Source organism: Pterocles gutturalis, unplaced genomic scaffold, assembly GCF_000699245.1.
Source record: "Pterocles gutturalis isolate BGI_N339 unplaced genomic scaffold, ASM69924v1 scaffold2702, whole genome shotgun sequence".
In the NCBI taxonomy this organism is placed as follows: domain Eukaryota; kingdom Metazoa; phylum Chordata; class Aves; order Pterocliformes; family Pteroclidae; genus Pterocles; species Pterocles gutturalis.
In genome coordinates, this window is record NW_010112416.1 from 19,955 (window position 1) to 42,208 (window position 22,254).

The 22,254-nt window shown below is 49.5% G+C and overlaps 1 protein-coding gene across 1 annotated transcript in view; it reads left to right on the forward strand.

The window, feature by feature from the left end:
• Nucleotides 1–20,644, forward strand: part of SMAD6 (SMAD family member 6) — a gene marked incomplete at its 5' end in the record, with an annotated part of 39,491 nt that extends 18,847 nt beyond the window's left edge. The window contains one exon of the mRNA XM_010074021.1: nt 19,747–20,644. Within this exon, the coding sequence (XP_010072323.1) occupies nt 19,747–20,288 (542 nt within the window). The remainder of the gene's footprint in view (nt 1–19,746) is intronic.
• Nucleotides 20,645–22,254: the final 1,610 nt, after the last annotated feature.

The window sequence follows — 22,254 nt, forward strand, 5'->3', positions numbered from 1 at the left end:
ATGAGCCTGGACCTATCTTGGAGCTTTTATTACTTATTTCTCCTTTAAAGTTGCATTTAGTGCTTGAGTCATGTAAATAAGCTGAAATATCATGTAAGGTGCGTATCACGCAGGCAGCAGAAATGTTTTTCTGAAGTGCTGGATCTTTCATAGAATCACGTTTGGGTTGGAAGGGACCATGGAGACCATCAAGTTCTGTTGTGAGCCTGGACCTATCTTGGAGCTTTTATTACTTATTTCTCCTTTAAAGTTGCATTTAGTGCTTGAGTCATGTAAATAAGCTGAAATATCATGTAAGGTGCGTATCACGCAGGCAGCAGAAATGTTTTTCTGAAGTGCTGGATCTTTCATAGAATCACGTTTGGGTTGGAAGGGACCATGGAGACCATCAAGTTCTGTTGGGGACCCCGGAGCTGGGTGCAGCACCCCAGGGGGGGTCTCACCAGAGGGGGACAGTCCCCTCCCTCGCCCTGCTGCTCATGCTGCCAGCGATGCCCCCAGGACACAGGGGGTTTCTGGGCTGCCAGCGCACATTGCCGGCTCATGTTGAGCTTAACAGAGGGCACAGGGATGGGACTGCATCTCTTGGGTGTTATCCAGACCCAGGCTTGAAGTATCAGCTCACCCTGGTGCCTTGAATTATTTTCCTCTGGTGCAATGAAGCAGACTTTGATGTGGGGAAAAATTTTCGACATTTCAGAGCTTCAGAAACATGACTTTTCTGGCTAGCTCAACCTGGTGACTCTCTGCAAAGGGGCTGATGAGAAATGATGCTTGGCTGTGCGTGCTGGGATGCCCGCATCCATCCCCCTGGAGTGCTCTGGCCATCGCTCCCTTCCCAAGGTACCGTCCAGCCTGGTGGCGTTCCTGCAGCGAGGGGGGGGGAAAATCAGGGCTGAGTTTTTAGAAATAAGGCAATTTGAGTGCTCCCAGAGCAGTGCCTCTCTGTTTTGAGGAAGGTTGTGGGTGTTTATTTGAGGGAAGAGCAGCTCAGCCAAACGTCATGCTTTGAAACTGGACGTTGCAGCAGTCGGAAAGATGCCCGCAGCTGTGTCTGTGTGCAGCCTCCGACGGCCGCTGTTGTGAGTGCTCGTATCTGGGCATGGGTGGGATTTGTATGGGCTTAAAAAAAGAGCTCCCGTCCTTTTGGGGTTTCAAAGCTGTGATTGCCTCCTCGTTGCACTTGAGCGGCGCTGGCTGGTGCAGCACGCGTCCGTCAAGGTGTCCAGCATCAGGCAGGGAGCTGGGTGTCTCACAGGGCTCTGAAAATCCCACCTTTCCTGAAAGAGGGTGTTTGAGCCCTGAATTTGGAGACGAAATAAAAGGCAGTGGGAACTGCCAAGTTGGGGGGATAGATCTTGGTTTTGGGTCAAAACCTCTGTGGTTTTTTTCCCCCTTGTTTCAGTCCCAAACGCAGCCTTGCCAGAAACTTGGCTCAGCTTCAGCAGCAGAATTAGGAATGTGGTTCTGTTTGGGGGTTCGTAAGAAACCTGAGACCAGGTGAGTTTGGCCAGGGAAGGCGTGTGGTACATCGCTGGTCCCATCCCCTACCGCGTCCCCGTGCTGCGGAGCGGGACAAGGATGGGTGCGAGCGGGACTTATTTTTGTAGATGTCTTTTGTAGCAACAGGGCTAAGAAAGAATTGGTGCTCTGCCTTTTACATTGCACACGAGGAGGGAGACCATTACCCATGAGATTTGAATTCTCTTAGTGAGATGTTGCTTTTGTGTGTAATTAAAGAGCTGATAATTCCTTGGGGCCATTTGGATGGGTAGCAGCCCTCACACTTAGATTAATCCAGATGTCCGTGTCTGAGCTGTTCTTCTAGATATTTAACTGCAGTCAGCAGGGAGAAAGAGCCACTTGCAGGGCACAATTCATCTTGTCTCTAAGGGAGAGTCTAAAAGTCATGAGTTGTGCCCCAAAAGTGCTTATTTCTCATCATTTGCTTCTGGGGAGTGAGCTCAGCCGCAAAGGTCTGGGCTTGGTCGCCTGGACGCGGGATGCTGTGATTTATCCTTGTGTCGGCCGAGCCAGCGGAGGGGGTTTGGATGGTTGTGAGGCATATGAAAGAAAAAATAAAATAATCTATTTTTAAAAGAGAATCTATTTTACCGCGCTGCCCACTGAAACAAACAGCAGAATTCTCTGCGACTTCAACCAGCGCTGGACTATCTCCATTGTTTAATAGCAGTCGGGAGCATGATGTCATGGGCAGAAAATAGCGCCTGTTGTTATCAGAGTAAAAGTTTAATTTCTTGTAATCTTTTCCTGGGCTGCCGCCCCTTCCAGCCTTCCCCGCGGGAACCTACGAGCAGATCTCCAGCCCCTTCCTGATTGTTTTTCCAGCTCCATTACACAACTGCACGTTTGTTTGGTTTTGCAAATTGGTCATGAGCAGTGTCAATAGCTGGAGATCCACAGAAAGGGGAATGGACTTTATTTGGGTTTTAGGGCCTTCGAAATGAATAGTGCCAAAATAAATATGGAGTTTTATACCGGGATGCGCTAACTAAACAGCCCTGAGAGCTCGTGGGGAGAGGTTCAGTGGAGTGCGGCGGGGATGAAACCATCAGGGTACACGGAGCGATGAGTGGGACTCGGGATTCATGAAGACTAATATCCCCTTGGGTTTGGGTTGTTGTTTTTTTTCTGTAATGATGGATTTACAACGAGGTAAGAACAGAAGGGCTGGTAACAGCACGCTGGGTGACTTAGCTTGCCTTCTGCCTTTGGGAACGGCATTGTGTTTATCAAGCTCCATCTTAAAAGAAATTCAGATTTCCATTCCTCTGCGACTGCTGCGTTGTCCTGCGATGAAAACCTTCCCAGTGTTTCTACTCTGAATTTACTCAGGGCGAGTTTATCCTCATTTATTCTGGATCTCTCGATAGTTACTCATGCCTTTGAGCTTTGTAGCGTTGACTGGGAGAGGGCAGGTTAGAGCTCTGCTGCATCGTGGAGCTTGAGCGTTGAGCTTCGCGGTTGCCCAGGTTGTACCTCCTCAATGAACCCAAGGACCTTAGATGGACACCTCGATCAACATGACATCCCGGGTCGCTTTAAAGCTTTCCCAGCACCTCCCATCACGGTGGCGGCAAGGCACTGGCTTTTGGCCATCGCTGTTATCTACGAGCATTAAAATGACCTTGGTGAGACGCTATCGCTGGGGAGCAGGGGTTGGCCAAAGTATTTGTGGCCGGACCCTTCCATTGGATGGAGTTGTGTCGTTAGAAGAAGGAATCACACGTGAATTTTAAGCTCGTTGGAGCTGTTCCGTGGCCTTGGTGGCAGGGCCATGCTCTGTGTTGGGATGAGTAAGGCTGACTTCATCGCTGCCGGCAGACTGGAACGGCCCGAGCGCTTCTAAAAGAGACAATTTGAACACCCGGGCCAACTCCTGCTCCCAGTTACAGCTGTCTAAATACAGCCACGGTGAAGTCAGTTGAGTTACTTTGAATTTCTGGTCAATATTTGGAGCAGAACCTGGCTGTCCCCACGTGCAGTGTGGAAGAATTTATTAGTAAGAAAAAGAGGAAAATATGATGGTGGTTGGAGAATAAATAGAATTTGGAGAATAAGAGTCGGGCTACCCTGCTCATGGTGAATTTTTTACTGTCCTGGAAGAACTTTCCCTTTAGAAAACAGGTTGCCTCAAATAGCCGTGGTCGCTTGCTGAGGGCACTGGGTTATGACAATAAATACAAGTGAACAGTGCTTCTAGAAATGTGAGGAATGTGAAAATGTTTAAATGATTTAGAAGGAGAAAACTTTATTTCAAACATGTAATCGAAGAGCGCGCTTTCATCTTTAAAGCATCGGCATTTGAACTCCCATCCAAGTTTTTTCTGGACTTTTCTTTGCACTTCATCATATACAGCAGAAAGCTGCGCTTTGCAACGGGAATAAACTTCCAGTTCCATGGTTGTCATTGCCTCAAACACACCTAAATTACAGTGGAGAAGCCGTTCCAGGGGAAAAGTGCTAAATATGTTATTTCCTGCATTCGATAGGAAGATCTGCATTTATTTGAAGAATTTGAGTTGGGAAACACCATGTCCATGCAAACCTCACAAAGCTCCATGGCTTTCCATATGGAAACCACCCTGGATACAGATGTGTCAGGCAGCACAACATCTTTTTTTTCTTTTTTTCCCTAATGCAAGGGAATATTCACCCCCGAGAAGCGCATCTCTGCAGAGAGCGCCCCGGAGAGCCGCGCTGGTGTGGTTGCAGTGAGGGATGCAGAAGCGGGCGGTAAGGAATTAGGCTCTATTCAAACCTGCCACATGGTATCGAAAGAAAAACATTTAATTCCTGAAATGGGTGGATATTAGGGGATTATTTCGGACTTACATAATTTTTGCCCATATGACATTAAATCTGGTGCTGCATTTCAAAGAGAAAAATCTCAGGATAATGCCGTAAATAGATTACTTTTTTTTTAAACACCTCTGGAGTTACACTTATTGGAACAGCTTGTCAGTGCACATAACCACGTTCTGTTTTGGGGTGAGCAAAGAGGATCAGCTTAGTCATTATTTCCGTAAGATTGTGACCTTAGGGCCCCTTGGGTCCAGCATTAGCATTGGAAATGTCCCTGTTTGTGTTCTTAAACCCATCTCAGCGCACGCTGCTGCGACAGCCTGCCGTGCTCCGATGGGGAGACTGATGCTTCCTAAGCACATTGTAAAAAATTTATAAAATAGCTTAAATATTTACACAATGAGCATTTAGGGACCAGTTTTGTCTCTAAAGGAGCGGCTGATCCTTCAGGTCCATCAGACCATGGACCTGGGTTTTGTTGTTGGGGTTTTTTTTAACTGTCTGACCTCCAGGAATTTCTTTTTTTTTGCACCTAACTGTTTTTAAGCAGAGAAACAAATGGAAACTCATACACAGGAACCTATAAATAATGTTAATGACCTGGCTTGTATCCTCAAAAGCCAGGAAATTTAGGAACATGACGGCGAGCTGGCCCTTTGCTCACCGAAGGGTGGAAAGCAGCGTAGCTGGGGGGAGATGGTGGCAGCCCAGGTCCCTGGGGGTGACCCGCGGGTGTCCCCAAAGAGGGAGGCGCGATGGCCACCGCCACCGAGCCCCGCAGGAGGCACCGTGCTGGAGGTGCAGCAGCTGCAGGTGCAAGATCTCGTCTCCGTGCAGGGTTTGATTTATGACTTGAAGCCTTGGGGGCTCCTGGCACGAGGTTTGGGGTGCATGTGGTGCTGATGTGGTGGGTTTGGGGTGGCTGGTTTGACAGGGGTGCTCCTTCTGCCATCCAGGGAGTCTGAGACACAGCTGCACCGTGGTTTTCAGGGAGGCACGAGCATCTCCAGCACTTCCACCCTGCCCTTGCAGTTCCTCAGGTTATCCATTCCTGCATCCCTGCAGCATCCCGCTCACCGCCGGGTGCTGAGACAGCTGGTGCCACGCAGCTGGACGTGGCTTAGGCTGAGCTTTGGGTGCAGGCAGGGCTTTGCCTGCTCTGCTTTGCACTTGCCCCAGGACAAGCACCTTTCTTTTGCTCACAAATTTAATTTTGCAATGCTTCAGCGATGCTGCATCTCTAGCATGCCTATGGGATGCCTGTGCAGCTTTTATTTCTTGCTCCAGCCACCACGAGGCTGAGAGTCTCCCTGTTTTTCAGCCTCGGGAGCTGCTCAGTCCCACCATAAAGAGAGTGCAGCCACTGGTGGCCATGAGCTGAACAGTTTTTGCCTTCATGAGTGCATTAAGGAAGTTGCGAGGGTCTGGCCAGGGGTCCTTTCCTTGCTTTGCATCAAGGAGAGCAGCCCAGACCCCTCGGTGGCCATTCTCTTTTATTTAGGGCTGGGTAGGATGGATTCCCCCTTGGATGGCAAGAGGTGCAAGCCCAGCTTAGTGGGGAGCGGTGGGATGGGTGCCCCCTGCTCTCCTCCCCACCAGCACCCACCACCCCTTTCTTTGCGTTTCCTGAGATGCATGGGTTGGGTTTGGTTTTAGTTTCTTTTTTTTTTTTTAATTATTTTTTTCCTCCTGCTCGCACGGCAAACGGATGTTTAGATCAGAAAGGAAATAGGATTGCTGTTTTCTCGGCTCCGCATGCAGCAAACAGCCCTTCAAAATAACTCCGGCGTCATTAAGTGCCAGGAAAAATAGCGAAGCCAGAAACGTCGTGAGCAAATAGTCGTTCTTTCTGTTAAAGGTCTCTTCAGCTCTGAGTTTACATACGAGACCAGTTGTTTTTAGGTTTTATTTTGCGGTTTTTCCTCCCATGAGCAGATATTTGCAAAGCAAACAGATTCACTATGTGCCGGACGAGAGATTTTCCTCGTCCCAGAGTCTTGCTTCCAGCTGATTTCCTGGGAGAGCAGAGCTTTTGGGTAGGAAATTATAATTACTGTAATTCTGGAGCTAATATTTGTGCTGGGTGTTACCCTGGAGGAGGTGGCCCCAGAGGACGGTGCCCTCCTGGGTGTCCCCAGCCACGCACCGCCTGTCCCTGTCCCTGTCCTCTGCAGAGGCTTTTGGCCGCGGCTGTGGGAAGAGCTGAGCCTCCCCGCAGAGCCCAGCCCAGCCCGCCTGAGTCACCCCGGGCAGGGACGGTGCTCGGCGGCTTTGGGAAATTGGAGGCGGCTTTGGGAAATTGGCTGGAAGGGCAGGTGATGCCCTGCCTGCTCCCTGCCCGCTCCCTGCCCAGCCCGGGCGATGCTGAGCTCAGCCTGAAGCTGGGGGCTGGGGGGTGGTGTTGCACCCCAAATTTTTGCACATGGTGCCACAGCCACCCTTAAACACCGATCCCAAAGGAAAATCCCAAAAGCATCTCCCTGCTGGGAGCACCGCCATCCTGCTCGTTAGCAGGTCACACGTCCTGTCCCTTTGGGGACTTCTCTGGGGTACCCAAGCTGGGACCCCAGTTGCTGCCCCACAGCCCTCCCCGTTGCACCGGTGCGGGATGGGGTGGGTGCCACCAGCCCAGGTGCTGGCCCCTGCCTGGCTCCTGGGCTTGTGCAGGGATGCAGGATGGGTTTAAAACGTAGAAAGTGATGAAGTGCCGCCCGGACTGAGCTGTTTCCCAGACTCGCCGTCTAATCCCAGCTTTTGGCTGCTCCAAGCAAAGGGCTCGCTCAACGCTGGCTTGGACCCACGGGGCTGTCCCCAAGCCCGTGTCACTCCGAGGGCTCCCTGGACATTGTCACCCATCACCCCCTGCCACCACGCAGGCATCCGGGTGCTCCTGGGATGGAAAATCCTGGATTTTGCCAGTTTGGTGGGTTCAATACGGAGGCTGCGGGGCTGGGAGCGGGTCCTGCTCCATCTCCCTGGGGAAGGCTCGTTAGCGTAATGACTGCAGAGGCTGTGGTGTGCTACGGTGGGGAACAGGTACTTTTTCTACTTTTTTCTTTCTTTTTTTTTTTTTTTACTTTTATTTTTTTGTTTGGAAATGCAGCCTCTCGCAGTCATGCTGTCACAGTTAAAATAAGGTTTAAATTACAGGGCTGGCTGTGGCTTTTTCCCTTTCTTTCAGAATTTTTGCCAACTTGCAATTTATTTAATGAAATCCTGCTATTTCGTTTAACGGGGATATTTTTTGCAGATGTTGATTTAACCCAGCTTTATAAAATATGTGAACTGTGCAGTTTCTTTCCTATTTTTAACAAGTTCGAGATTCGAGTACAGCGACTTTGGACAGAGTTTATAACGTCGAAGGGTTTGTTTGTGCCGTGCAGATACCGGGGTTGAACGCCGAGGCTTCCACATCATCCCCAGCCCCATCAGAAACGGTCAGTTGTCCGAAGTGGGAGCTGTGTTGCTCGTTGGAGCTTTGCAAATGTATTTCTGCAAAAGATCTGACCTTGGTTTTACACTCAGTTATTCCTCAGATTTGGGAGTTCTTTGCATCCATATGGATATTTTATATCCATGGTCTGTATGGAAGGGAGAAGAGGAATGGGTTTGTTTTCAGCTGCTGACAGGCTGCCTTTTAAATGTTAAATACAAGCCTCTTTCCCCCCAGTATGCCTTACTTTATTTTTTAAAATCCATTTCCCTTGAGGGGAGGGGAAGGATTTGATATTTCTCTTTCCGTGCCCGGCGGCATTGGGGATGTGCAGTCTTGAACTCGTTAGCCGTAACGAAGCGTTCACGTGCTCCGTTAATCTCCCTGTTCTTGATGTACAAAGAGCCCGACCTGCTCTCCTTCCCATTTTTCTTGTGGATGGGAAAGTCGTTTACTTTGGTGCTTAATTTGCAGAGTTTCGAACTGCAGGCTGTGCATTCGTCCCCCAGGAACGTCTCCTGGAGGAGTTGCAACCACAAATCCTGTGTAAGCGGGTCCTGAAAAGGTTATTTTTACCTTTAAATTTCAGAGCTTGTCCGAGAAAGGTGGGAGAGTTTTTAATCTGAACAAAGACCCTTCTTGAGCCCTGCTCATATGCACATAAATTATTTTAGCTGGGTTATATTGAATGAGTGTTACTGGAAATGAGGAGAGCCGGAGCTGATGCTGGCAGCGTCTCTGCCATGTGTCTCTGGCTCTGTCCCTCCTAGAACCCATTAATCCTTTTCTCTTTGAACATCCCAAATGAAGCCAGAATATCGGGGTGTCTGGGGTTCGTATTAGTGCAGCGGGACAGGATGTATCTCCTGGAGCTGTGTCTGTATTTTGGTATTTTCCTTTTTTTTTTTTTTTTTCTTTACCTCTTTTTTTTAAAAAGAAACTGTGGTTTTTAGAAATGAAAACAAGTCCTTCTTGGCCAGGGAGGGTAATTAGCGTGAGTCGACTCCACTCTCCGTGTGCAAATACAGGGTTAGGAATTTTGTCATCTGGGAGATGCTGGTGAAGATGCTTTTGGGGACTTCTGGAGGCTGCACGTCGCTGCCTCCCTGGGCTGCAGCAATCCTTGCTAATGTTGTGGATTTCATGCACATCCATCGGTTTGCATCCCCCATCCCTTGCTTTTCCTTTGCACAAATTTTCTTGTTGTTTATCTGAACGGAAACACATTTACAGAGCCATTGCAGGGACTATAGAAACAGGACGAGGTGTGTTTGGGCTTTGGGGGTGATCTTATCCCAGGGTAGCAGAAATGCATCCCCGGTGGGATGCACACAAGTGGCCCGAGGGTTGTTCCCCGCCACCATCACGGTGCTGTGGGTCCTCCTGCGAAGCCAAAACCGCCAGCGCAGCATCCTCACTGCTTCAGCTGCGAACGCGAGGGATCCCGAGATGCTTAAGTCATTGTTTAGTCTTTGCTTTAAGTGGAAATAAGAGCCCGTGGATGCTGGCCATGAGCAGTTGTCAGTGGAGCGAGCTGCTTGCTTGGAGGAAGGGCTGGAGTAGACCCAGAAGATGTTTACACATAAATAGATGAACTCGCTATCGGAAAATCTGGCGTGTGTGGGTGCACACGCACGCACGCATCCCTCCGCACGTTCCTCCCGGCCGGGCAGGGGGGCAGGAGCCATCCCCGTGCTGCCTGCGGACCCCATCCCCATTGTTTTTCATTCTTCTCCAACCGATACGAGCCCCAGCACCTCCCCATGCAGCTTCATCCTTTCAGCGTGACCATACTGGTGGGATTGTTTCCTTGCAAAGGCCACTCTGGCACCCGAAATCCTTTAATTCCCTGTAAAACTTCAGCCCTGAGCGAGGACTTGAAGGAACCCCGGGCAGCGTGGCCGGCGGTGGCAGCCCCGGAGCTGGGGCTCCCCATCCTCCGACAGCGAGTCTCGGGGAGAGCTTTATCGGGAGAAGGATCTTGGGTCATGGCCAGCGAGAACAAAGCCTGAATTTCCGTTTCACTCTCAACCCCTGTCTGCTTCTTCCCATGTATGTGAGGGCACCAATACTGGGATGGAAAAAAAAAAAAAAAATTGAGGATGCTGGGGGAGAATTATCAGGTGAGGGGAGGCATCAGCCAGAGCACTTTTGGGGTACAGCGGATGGGTTGGGATGGGGGACCTGCAACTGGTCCAGGTTCCAGGAGCGGTTTGGGATGAAAACCCAAAATTTTGGTGTTTGCAGAGGTCCCAGGCTGGGGTCTCGCAGCTGTCCAGGGCCGGGCTTTGCTCCCAGCCAGCCAGGGAGGAGCGAAGCGAAGCGGCTCGTTCCCAGCCCATAGGGAGAAAAGCATTTGATGGCTCCTGCTGGTGGCCCCCGAGGAGCCTCCGCAGCCCGGCACTCCTCCGGCACAGCTTGTTTTCCAGGTCGGTGATAGTTTCCTCAAGCTTTTTGCAGTCCTTGATATTTGCGGTGGGATTGGCATCGAGCCGACAGACATCTGTCTCCAGCGCCTCGATCGCCTCTCTCGAGGATGCAGCGTGGGGCTGCGCGGCGTCCTCGCTGCAGAGCAATCAGGGTGGCCTTGGGTTTTTTCAGCCCGTTCGCTGCTTCTGACGGCGGCTGCCTCCGCTGCGAAACCCCCCGGCTGGTTCTCAGGCGTAAATCCGATAGAGCTGTGATAGCGGGGCTTCATTCTGGCTCCGGAGGGAAGGGATCAGGCTGGAGTGCAATTGCAGACTCTCAAAATACATCCAGCAGTGACGGTGTATTTGGTTGTGCTGCGATTTTCCACCCAGGGAAGCATCTCCGCTTGTTTTCTGGATTGGTAAATAGAAAAAAATGCAGCAAAGCTGCTGCAGTCGCAGCCTGCTTTGGTCTGTGTGTCCTGTGTGAGCCGTCAAGCCCAAAATTTCCAGCTTTGCTGGTGTTTTGGGGGGCAGGTTTTGCATGGCCAGCCTGAGACATCCGTGCAGGACAGAACTCTTTGTTCAGAGGAGCTCAGTACCCTCATATTATCTAATGACCAGAGGAAAAAAAGCCTTTTTTTCTTTTTTTTTTTTAAATATTTTTTTAATCTGCTGTTTTTCTCTGGAGGAGATGTCTGCATCAGGCATCCTGTGCTGGGTTAGTGGTCCTGCTGCCACCGGGGATGCTCCGATGCTCTTGGCAAGTGGGGAGCGGGGAGGCTCAAGAAGAAACTTTTTCCTCTGCGGGGGGTGAGGCAGTGGCCCAGGGTGCCCAGAGAAGCTGTGGGTGCCCCATCCCTGGAGGGGTTCAAGGCCAGGCTGGACGGGGCTTTGGGCAACCTGTGCTAGTGGGAGGTGTCCCTGCCCGTGGAACTAGATGACTGTTAAAGGTCCCTTCCAACCCAAATGCTATGATTGTATAGTAATTTCTAAGTAAAAAGAAATATGTTTAGTAAATTTCTATTCTATTCTATTCTATTCTATTCTATTCTATTCCATTCCATTCATTTCTATTTCTATTTCTATTTCTAGTCTTCTCACCAACTCCACATCTGGCTTCCCAAAACAGCTCTGTCACCTCAGTGTCCCCTCCACCCTGGCAGAAACCCATTCTTTGGGGCGACCCAGGCAGGGCTTTGGTTGGGTTCCAGCCCCAGCCTCACGCCTCTGGACCATCACCCTCCAGTAAGGCGATTCCCAGGCTCAGCCGGGAGCCGAATCCAGCACCCAGCGTGCTCTGCCCACGAGGCATGATGGAGGCGGAAAGTGGTGTTATTCCTGTTTCTCTTCAGAGGGACCTACTAATTAGTTTCTGCTTTTAAAATGCTTTGAAGCGCTCAGCCGAAACTCCTCTTGGAGCAAAAACTATCATTATTTATTTATACCGGTTTCCAGAGTCTCTCCTCCACCGCGGGATGCTCCGATTTGCCTCAGCTCTGGTCATTGAGCTGATTATTTCCCTCCCCGAGGGCATCGGTCGGGATTTCTAAGAGCATCCAAAATTCTCTGCAAAGCTGAAACAGCCTCGAAAAGGGGAGAGCTCAGGAGGTCCTGTGGGATTTGGCCAACCCCAGTTCTGCCCACCAGCCCAGCCCCAGTCGGATGCGGTCGGCGTAGCCGGGATTGCAGCGGGCGGCCCCCGGATTAATTAATAGCGAGGGCTGGCGCGGCGCCAGGCGGGAGCGGCGCGGGGAAGGGAGCGTTGGATGTGACGGCGGCGGCTAAAAGGGAAATCTGCCATCAGGTGATTTATGGGGTGATTTTTCCTGGATTCTCCGTGTTTTTCAGACTCTGTGAATTAAAAACAAAGTGGGGGGGGGAACTGCATGGATGGTTGTTTGGAAGAGCTGAAAACGTGCAAGTTCTCAACCTAAAAATGAAAAAACAAGAATTTTTTTTTTACCCTCTTTTTTGGTAAAAAATTAGGCTTTTTTTTGGTCTCAGCATCCCCCATAATCAATGCAGTCGGTGCCTTGCCCAGCTGGCAGCGGGAGGCAGAGGAAAAAGCCAAACCCGACTAGGTGATGCTCAAAAGATTTTCATCAAACCTCCTGATTTTACAGAAAATCATTTAGTGGAGACCTTCCTCCTATCCTGTCCCACATGTTTTCCACCAGCTTGTTTCTCTCCCTGTTTTTACGGCCGGTCGAGGTGCAGGGTGGGGGCACCCATGGCCGGGCAGTGGGGATGCTGCGGGTGCTCAGGGAGGTGCCGAGCACAATCCCGGGATTTTGCCGGGTTTGGGCTTACCCAGGGCTGGTTTCCAACAGTGGAGGAGTCTCAGCCAAATCCTGGCTGATGACAGGTCTGGTGCTTTGATAATTGGCAGCCGGTGGAGTTGGTTATGTTTTGGGCTCCTTTTGAAGATGTATTTACATTGTTGTGTTCTCTTTGACATGCCAGGTACAAAGCAATTACATGCACAGCCCAAGGGAAGCTGAGGTTATATGGAAAAAAAACAAAATCACCTAAATCTCTAAAAACGTTGGCCTTTAGAAGTAATGCATAAAAATGTCAGTGAAAAATACCTGAGTTGGGCTTTTCCCATTTTTTTTACTTTCTAGGACTTTCCACCTTTGGCTGAAAAGACCTTTGTAAGCCATGCAGGGGAGTTGGAAAAAAAACCCACACCTTCTAAAACACCTTAAAATCGTGTTCAGGACTGGGTGTTTAATGACCAGAGAAGGTACATTACAAACCAACTCCTTGAATTTTGCTTGAAAATAAGCTAGCTGGCGATGGCTTAGAAATTTCCGGGCAGAACTAAACGTGGCATGTGTTTTTTTTCTTTGAAGGATAGAAAAAAATTAGCATGAGCTGATGATTTTGCAGAGTGGTTTCTTTTATGCAGAGAAAATTGTTTTCATCCTAATTCTTGGCATTGGCTCCTGTCCTGTGTTGCTTTTGTTTCTTGGGCTGCCATGGAAATGTCCCCCTTTCCCCCCCAGGCCTCTCCACGCGCCTCTTCTACCGGCTCTGTTGCCCGTCAGACCCTTTTTTTGAACTAATTTAATTAATTAACCCAGTGCAAGTGTTCTTCTGAGTTAATCATCGACTAATCAGCTCACGGAGGAGGCTGGGGAGCACCAGAGCTCTGCTCCGAGGTAAGGGCTGGAGGAGGAAGAGGAGGAGGAGGAAGATGCCTCCTCCATGGTGACACCGAGGACTTTTTTCATCTGTCTGTGGTTCTTTGGTGTGGGTTTTTGCCAACTGAATGAGCTGAAGTGGTCTCTGTGGCCACGCAACAGCCACATCCAGTATGAGGAACATTCCAGGAGCCATGCTGGGGCTGGGGGAATCGGGACCCTTTTGGCCACAACGGCAGTGACACCGGATTAATTGTGATACGAAATCATGCTCTTATTTTATAATCGAGTCATTACCTGGGCTGAATGTTCACATCTCTCTCAGAAGAGCAAACCAGCAGCCCGGAGAGAGTTTGATGCTCCGCAGCATGGGGAAGGTCTAGACTGTCATCCCCATGGTTGACCTTGGTCATCGGTTAGGGAGCTGGGGACAGCTTTTCAGGGTCTCTATGAATCAGGGCCCAAGTTTGTCGTGGTCAAAGCTGGGACATTGAAGGATCCTCAGGTGATTCTGGGTCTTAAGGTCCAGGAAGAGCCTAGGGCTGTCCAACCTCCTGCTTGCGCTCTACTGTCATCTCCTTGCCCAAGCTTGTTGCCCTGCCGTAACGGACATCTTCTGCTTCATCGAAGAAACCGATGAATAATTTAAAAAAGGGACTGAACTCTCCTTGTCCCCATCAGGACTTCCCTTGACTTTAGCTGGGGGACAGCATGGAGAACCTCCGTGGTTGGCTGCTGCTCCTCCAGGGGTGGGGAGGTGCCTTCAAAGACCCACCCTGCTGCTCCCAATGGATGGACAACGAGATGGTGGCTGGTTGGTGGCCCCATGTCCCAAGGGCATCTGCATGGGGGACCCTTGTGGTGGGGGCGGCGCTCGGCTGCTCCCCCATCCCACCGGTGAGGGTCTCGTGCCGGGTGGATGCCGTGGTGCTGGTTCCAGTGCAGGGACTCTCGGGGGGCTGCAGTGATGCATTCCAGCTGAAACTTGTAAGGCAGAGGTATTTTAGTATATTGGCTTAAGGAAAATGGTTGTGAGCTTTGCTGGGGCAGATTGACAATTAATTTTTTTTTTTCCAAGGCCATAAAAATTCCATTTCTGCTGTGGAAAGCTTTAACCCCTTCCTTACCCTGGAGCTTGTTTCCAAGGGTATTAATGGGGGATTATTTTAACCGATGGCTCCCCAGTGAACTGTTAAAAAGATTTTTTTGGGAAATGTGTGTGTTCTTTGTGCAGGGCTTTTTGTCTGGACTTTGTTCGCAGTGACCCGTGTGTGGCTATAACCATCCTGCTTCCGTGCTCCCTGCATGTTGGGTAGTATAAGCATGTCTCTGTGCTACAGCAGAGAGGAGAAAAAAACAGGCTGAGCATGGATCTAATAGTCTAAAGAATAAAATTGAACAAAGACCTTGGCCATTGAGAAAGGATGTAACGGAGCTCCATGGCCAGAGGACCACTGGGCTGCCCAGAGACACAGGGGTACAGAAGGGTGAGACGTGAAAATGGGGTGTGGGCTGAGTCATGGGGACACTTTTAAATATCCCACTTCACCTCTTCAGGTTCCCAGATGGGCTGTTGGGTCCCCGTCACATTTGGAGTACACAGTGATTTTTTTGTTTGGTTTTTTTTTTTCATGCCTGGTCTTCCCTGTGGGCGCCTCTTCAATGGGTTTTGAAAGCCCACGAGGATGGTTTGGGGTTAGGTGGGGAAGGGGGGGCTGGCGTCACCCATTTCTCACGAGGGGCTCTGCTTGGAAAAGCACCATGGTGCCACTTGTGGCTGTTTCTTCAGGAGTCCGTGGAAAAAATGGGAATATTCCGCAAAGCACTGCAGCAAACTTCCCTTCTCAGCCCCGTCTCCTTACGCAGCGAGGTCTGTTGTGGGGGGTGTTTGATGTGCTGAGAAGAGGTTTGGTGGCTTTGGAAGAGCTGAAGCATGAATCCGAGATATTGTAATGGTGTGTTTTTGTGATCTGCCCATGTTTTCCATCCTGCTTTTAAAGTGCAACATGAAGCGATGGGACTGTGCAGCATTTTGTTTTGGAAAAAAAAAAAAAAAAAAAAAGCATCTTTCTGTTCTCTTTTAATGCACTGCTTTGAACTTTAATGGCATAAAATGCTGTCAAATCACAAAGAATCTAAACCCCCAAGTTATTTTCTTTACCTCCACACTCTGCAGGGAGCGAAAGCAGCGGCGCTGCTGCAGCACCATGAGGATTCTGTTCCCATACCCAGATTCCTTTTGCCTGAGCCGTGCAAGACTCTTCTCCCATGAAGTTTTGGTTTTGATTCTCTGTCTTGCTTCCTATTTTTTTTTTCATCTTAAATTGTTTGAATTTCCTTTTGGATGTGTCTGCTGGGAGGGGAGTCGGGGGGATGAGTAAACAAGAGCCAGAGTTTCAGCATCCATCTGATCGATAAGGGTTTTGATGGGAGAGATAGCCCTGAGGCCAGCCTACATGTAGCTGTTAGAAGTTGTAGCTGCCTACAATGGGAGTTGTTAAAAACCCGGCGTACTCCATCGTGTGAGGCGCTACAAGACTAAAATATTTTTCTTTCTTTATAAAAGAAAGCTAAGAAGTCTGCCTCTGTTCCAGCAGAAAGGGGAGGGGGGAAAAAAAAAAAAAGTGTTTTCTTGTCTGTGCATAAAGGGCAATGTGGAAAAAGAGGAGGGGAAAAAAATGGAATATTTACTTAAAAGGCAGAGGACATGGTTTTGTGCCGGCCGCCCCTGCTCACTGTGGAGTGGTAGTGGCTAATAGCTGGAGATGAAACTAATACTTGGCAGGGGATGAGACACAGCGCAGGCCCCCTCGTATTAGGGGCTCGCGGAGCGCTTGCTTTATGTCAGGGCTGCGAGATGAGTTCATCTTCGCAGGATTTGCTTGAGTGCGCTGGGAGATGAAAGGAGGCAAAAGGAACCCACCGCGGCACGGGGAGCGGGGCGGCGGCGACGGATGGGGCTGGGGGAGCAGAGGGACCCTGGAAAGCGTTCCGGAGGGAGAGGGGTTTCGGATGAGCCTGTTAACCATCTCTTTTCGGGGGTTTTATTTGCCTGCGGGGCATGGGCTGGGTGCTTTTGCGGCTGGATTTTAAAGCCTTTCTTCACCCCCAGCTGGGAAAAGTGGGGTGGAAAGGAGACTTGGAGCTGCTTAATGTGCAGTTACCTAAAGCTCATGTCCTCGTGTGTTTGATGGAGTTCTTTGAGCTGGCAGAGCCGTCACCGGCGGGGGGGGGGGGGGGGGGGAGGGGTGGCAGGGTGGCAGAGGTGGTTTCACACATTGGTTTCCCCCCCCGGAGATGCAGGTGTGTGCGGATGGACTGGAGCTCATGCCATGAACTGCCCAGAGGTGATTTCAGTAAGATCTCTCCTATTTTAGATGCATCAAAGCAGGAGGTGTGAAAAAACCTCCCCGTGTTCAATATGTGTGGACATTGTTGACTTCACCAAAATATTTCCTGGAAAGCAGAGATGGCACCAGGGATGGTGGCACCTACAGGGAGATGTTCTTGTCGAACAGCCACTGGGTTCCTCCTTTGCTTTTCCCCACTAGGTATGGTAATTTGCAATAAACCGTGGGGAAAAAACTACTTAAATGTTTATTGCCAACTGTCCCCCTAATTAACTGATGGGGCAACTTGAGTTTTGAAGTTCTCCCATTCTTCATCTGCAAGGGAAATTCAGGGGCTGAGTGGTAGTTTCTAAAACATGTCAGAACAAACCCAGCGTACCTAATGGGCATGCAGGGCTTTGCGGAGGTTGGGAGGTTAAACAGATGCAGAGCTGGGTAATTGCTACCAGCCTCGGGGCCAGCAGATGAAAATCTCTGGGTTTGTCTGCAGCATCCCCCCAGCATCACTCGAGTGGGACAACAGCAAAAGTCAGTGTTTGAGGAGAGTTTTGGAAAGGCACTGGGGGCATCTCAGCTGGGTGATGTCCCAGTGGAAGATGCAGCGGCAGGTGAAGCTCGGTTGCTCGGTACCTCTTCTTTCTGCTGTCATGCTGTTTTCATCATTTATGATCTACATCTTGTTTCACCTCTTAAAATATGGAATTATTTACTGTAGTGCATCTTAAAGAGCAAAATGTGCTGACAGTCTGCACGGTGGTAGACCAAGGATGTTATCAAAGCAAGTCAAATGATTTTCTTCCATGCCAAGCTGTTGATGTCAGGGCTTTGTACAGATGTAGCTAAGGGTGGTCTTGCTTCAGTAACCTTCCATTAGATAAGATTGTTTGGGTCAGATTTGTGTTAATGCCATAAGCTTGGTTAACATCATTTTTGCTGCTGCAGAAATACTGCAAAGAGTTTCTGAAACTTTTTTAATTGAATCAAAATTTCTGTTCTTGGTGAAGATCTCAGTGCATCATGTTGACACTAGGCAGCTGGGGAGGTTTTTAACCCAGAATTACATTTGAGTCTTCTCTTCCTTCCCTAAAACTTAGTGTTTGCATGGCTAGTGCTTTGCAAGGCATCCTGAGATACTTCAGGAAGAGTCAAGTCCAGTCGTTAATATTTAATGATGTGCTTGGGTGCAGCATATCCATCATAGCTTGGCAATGAAGTCTCTACCCTTCCGGAGTAGGTTGGGTTGTAACTCCTGGTGATCCGGATGCAGGAGGGTCACTTGAGCTGGTAACGGAAATACAGTTATTGGCCAAAGAGTAAGAATGGGCAAAAACCTTTAGTTTTGCTGATTTTTGTCGTTAGCAGAGTGCAGCATTAGGATGAGCTTATTACGGAGGGACTCTGAGCGGTTTCCACTGAGGATGGCTCAGAAGCCTGGAGACACAAAGACCCATCGGTGGCACTGGGATGTGGTGGAGTGTCCCACCCCGCTGCAAGGGCTGGGGTTGGGGGACAAGACCTGGTCCTTGGGGGAAGGAAATCCAAGTTTGTGTATCAAACCAAAAAGGGGCTGTTGGCGGCCGTGCTGGCTCCTAAAAATTATTTAAACAAATGATGGGGGAGAAAGGGGCCAATCTGGCATTTTCGGGGTGTGTTTAGACTTGCGACAGGTGAACAGGTTGGTGCAAGACGATGAGCATCGCCCACAGCAAAGACCATCCCACTGGCCCCGCTGCCTCCTCGCTTGCCAAATTCCCCCCCTTCCCCCATCTCCCTCCCCTTAAATTTGTATAGTTACAACTCAAGTTAAACTCTAACAAAGCCGCTTAATTCAAAGATCGTTAATGGGGAGGAGAGCCTCTTCCCCTCCAGGGTAATTTGAGCCTGAAAAGAACTGGGGCTGGAGGGCTGCACTTGAAATCCGGTGTGTCAATAGGGTCTCTGAAGCAAAATAATGGCATCACCCCGCATGCGGGTTAATCGGACATGATGGCACGAAGGCAGAGGGGTCAGCAGGCCGTGGGCGCGTGATATATTGTCAGGGAGCTTAATGGCGAGCACGGAGCAGGGCTGGCTCGAATGAGAGCTGCTTGCTTGAAATCCCAGGGTGGCTTTCTGTTAACTGGTGCGGTAGGAGCAGGATGAGCAAGATGTTAATTCGCCCTCTTTGGGGCTCTTTTACGGCTGAGAGTTCCCATCTTCCTTCTGGAGGAATCATAAATTCCAGAGGCATCATAAATTAAATAGATTTCTGGCAGTCTGTGTCCCTCCTGTCTTCCTTGAATGCAGTTCCTAGAAAGAAGAGACATTTCTCATTGTTCTGGAGAGAGTTCCAATGGCTTTGTAGGAGGACACGTATAGTTCATAGCAGCTACTCCCCTTTGACGTGAAATGCCTCCTCGGATTTCATGTTCCCCGTGGGAACATCAGCATCGCTGTCAAAGAATATTAGATAGCAGAGATAGCTGTCGGGTCAGTCATCCAAGCACTTCGCAGACATCCCCTGTGTTTCAGCTCAATGCAAGTTGGCCTTTGAAAACGGGGGTACACCACCACAGCAATGGGGAGGAGCTTGGGGACCCGCCAAGCGCCAGGGTGGCTGAATTCTTGCTGGTAGAAACACACGTGTCTTGCGTACACAGGGTCCCGACTGCTGGACACAGTACTGAACGTGAAATTGGAGAGAAGAGGAGGCATTGAGGTCCATGGGAGCTGGTGGGTGGCCAGTTGGGTCACCAGCCTTTGCTTGAGCCTTCTTTCTTGGTGCCATTTGACATAAGATGGGTCTGGGGTTGAGCGCCGGTCTTGGGTGGAGTGTGGGCCTTGGGTTGAGTGCAAGCTTTGGGTTGAGCACGAGTGTTGGGTTGAGTGTGGGCATTGGGTTGAGCACGAGCGTTGGGTTGAGCACAAGCATTGGGTTGAACACGAGTTTTGGATTGAACATGAGTTTTGGGTTGAACACAAGTTGAGTTTCTGTGTGAGCAAAGCCGACGGGTGGGAAGAGCCATTTGCTTCCCCTCCATATCTGTCTTTTCCCAGGCAGTCCCAGCAAATCCTGACTCTTCCTCTGCTTTCCCCCACAGATGCCAGTACGTCACCCGATGCCGTGAAGAGGAGCCATTGGTGCAACGTGGCCTATTGGGAGCACCGGACGCGCGTTGGGCGCCTCTACACAGTGTACGAACAGTCTGTCAGTATCTTTTATGACCTACCTCAAGGAAACGGCTTCTGCCTCGGACAGCTAAACCTGGAAAACAGGAGCGAGACTGTGAGAAGGACTCGAAGTAAAATTGGTTACGGGATTTTACTTAGCAAGGAACCGGACGGTGTGTGGGCTTACAACCGCAGCGAGCATCCCATCTTCGTCAACTCCCCGACACTGGACATCCCCAACTGTAGGACTTTGATAGTGCGCAAGGTGATGCCGGGCTATTCCATCAAGGTCTTTGACTACGAGAAGTCCTGCCTCTTGCAGCACACGGCTGATCTGGATTACACGGACGGGCCCTACGACCCGAACAGCGTGCGGATTAGCTTCGCTAAAGGCTGGGGGCCGTGTTACTCGAGACAGTTTATCACGTCGTGTCCTTGTTGGCTGGAGATTTTACTCAGTAACAATCGATAACGGTCAGCCTCTGACGAAAGGAAAAAAAAAAAAAAAAAGACACAGACTATCCCAAATATCATCTACCTAGATTTAATATAAAGTTTTATATATTATATGAAAATATATATTATACTTGTAATTATGGAGTCATTTTTACAATGTAATTATTTATGTATGGTGCAATGTGTATATGGACAAAAAACAGAAAATGCACTTTGGCTTATATAATTCTTTCAATACAGATTTTTTTAAAAAAGAAAAATTATACAGCAAAAATAGGAGAAAGCCCTAATTTTGATGTATGGTTTTTTGAAATATTATTAATACCCAGACAAAAAGCTAATACCAGTCACTCATTGATAATAAAGTATTCGCATTATGGGGGGGGGTTTAATTGTCTTTTTTTTACCCCCCCCACTGACTGAAGCCCGCAGCAGTGTCTTGGGCGCTCTGCAGCTGGGGGGAGTTTCCAGACCCTTAGAAAAACCAGGGAATTGCTGGAAGGCTGCGGTTATCTCCAAGAGGAGGGTAGATGAGGACAGTTTGAGAACCAGGGAGCAAACGAGAAGGTGAGATGATCATCTCCCATGATGGGGATGCTGTGAAGATGAGCGTGCATGTTCGTGTTCGTGCAAATTAATGGTTATCAGTGGAAAAATCAATGGGTGTCGTGCTGGTGGGAAGAGCAGAATAGACCATGGCCCTAAGAGCTGCCCAGTAGGACCAGTTGCACAGGGGTTGTCCGTATCTCCCAGATGTGTTTGATGGTTGAGAAACAAATGCTGGTTTTGGACAACTCATGGTTGGGTGGATCCTCAGTTGGAGTCACTGAGGCATGTTCTGAATTTTGGGAACCCCTGTGGTAACCTGAAACAAAGTGGAGGTGAGTTGGATGAGTTCTGTGCAGGCTGGTCCTGTAGCTCTCCCAGTCTGTCTCCCAGTAAACCGACGCAGAATTTTTTGGGAAGAATCTGTTTGCTCTGAGGAGCAGTTGCAGCCAGAAATAGTCCTGGTCAGATGAGCTTGTCTGGGCTGATTTACTCTCTGGAAATCCTGGATAAAATCAGGCACTTCACTGAGTTGTGCACGAGCGGCGGCGCTGTCAGCGCCGGAGCACCCACGCGCTTGCACGGGCAGGTTGGACGTTGTCTGGCTTCGCTTGATTCGTGAGGTTATTTATTGCTGGTGACTGGTGTTGCCAAGTCTTGGAGTTGGGTTACAAATCCCTGTACGTCTGATTTTCGTAAAGTCCCAGTCTCTGGAGTCTGGCGATGGCAGAAGCGCCACAGCTTTCAGTGTGACAGAGGAGGTTTTTGTAGCCCTCGTATTTGCAGAGAAAAACATGCGATGAGATCTCCTTAATGGCTCCAAACCTGGATAGAGAACAAAATAGGACATCAGCTTCCTGTGAAAAATCCCTCCTGATGTCAGGGTCGTGCATTGTGGCATCTGGAGTTGGCGTTTCTCCAGCAGCCGTGAGCAGAGATGGGGCAGGTGGGGACCACGTCCCCCCAGGGAAGGGACCGTATCCTGCCAGGGAAGGGATGACGTCCCACCAGGGAAACGTGTGGACCTGGGGTGGCCATCGGGGAGAAGATGGGAGCAGGGAATGTCGCAATGCCATTTCCACAGTTGTTTTTCAAATCATAACCATACTTGATATTTAATTGGGACCACATTGGTTGAGTTCATGCAGCATCAGTATTCCTACTTGACATCATCAATTTTTGTTTGTGTTACAGCCATTGTTGTCAGGGGACGGTGTCAAAACATGTCACTATTGTTTAAAGCCAGCTTTCAAGAGCCTTGCAGGGTTGGTTTTTTTTTAATCCCCTTTGGCTTAGATTTGGTGTGTGCTGCCATACCACCTCCATCACTCACTGTATCGCTTCCACGCAGTCGGTTAAGAGGCCACTTTTATGTTGAGGTTTTGGTTTTGTGTTTTTTTTTAAAGAGATTTTTGTTAGTATCATCCTCATTTTAA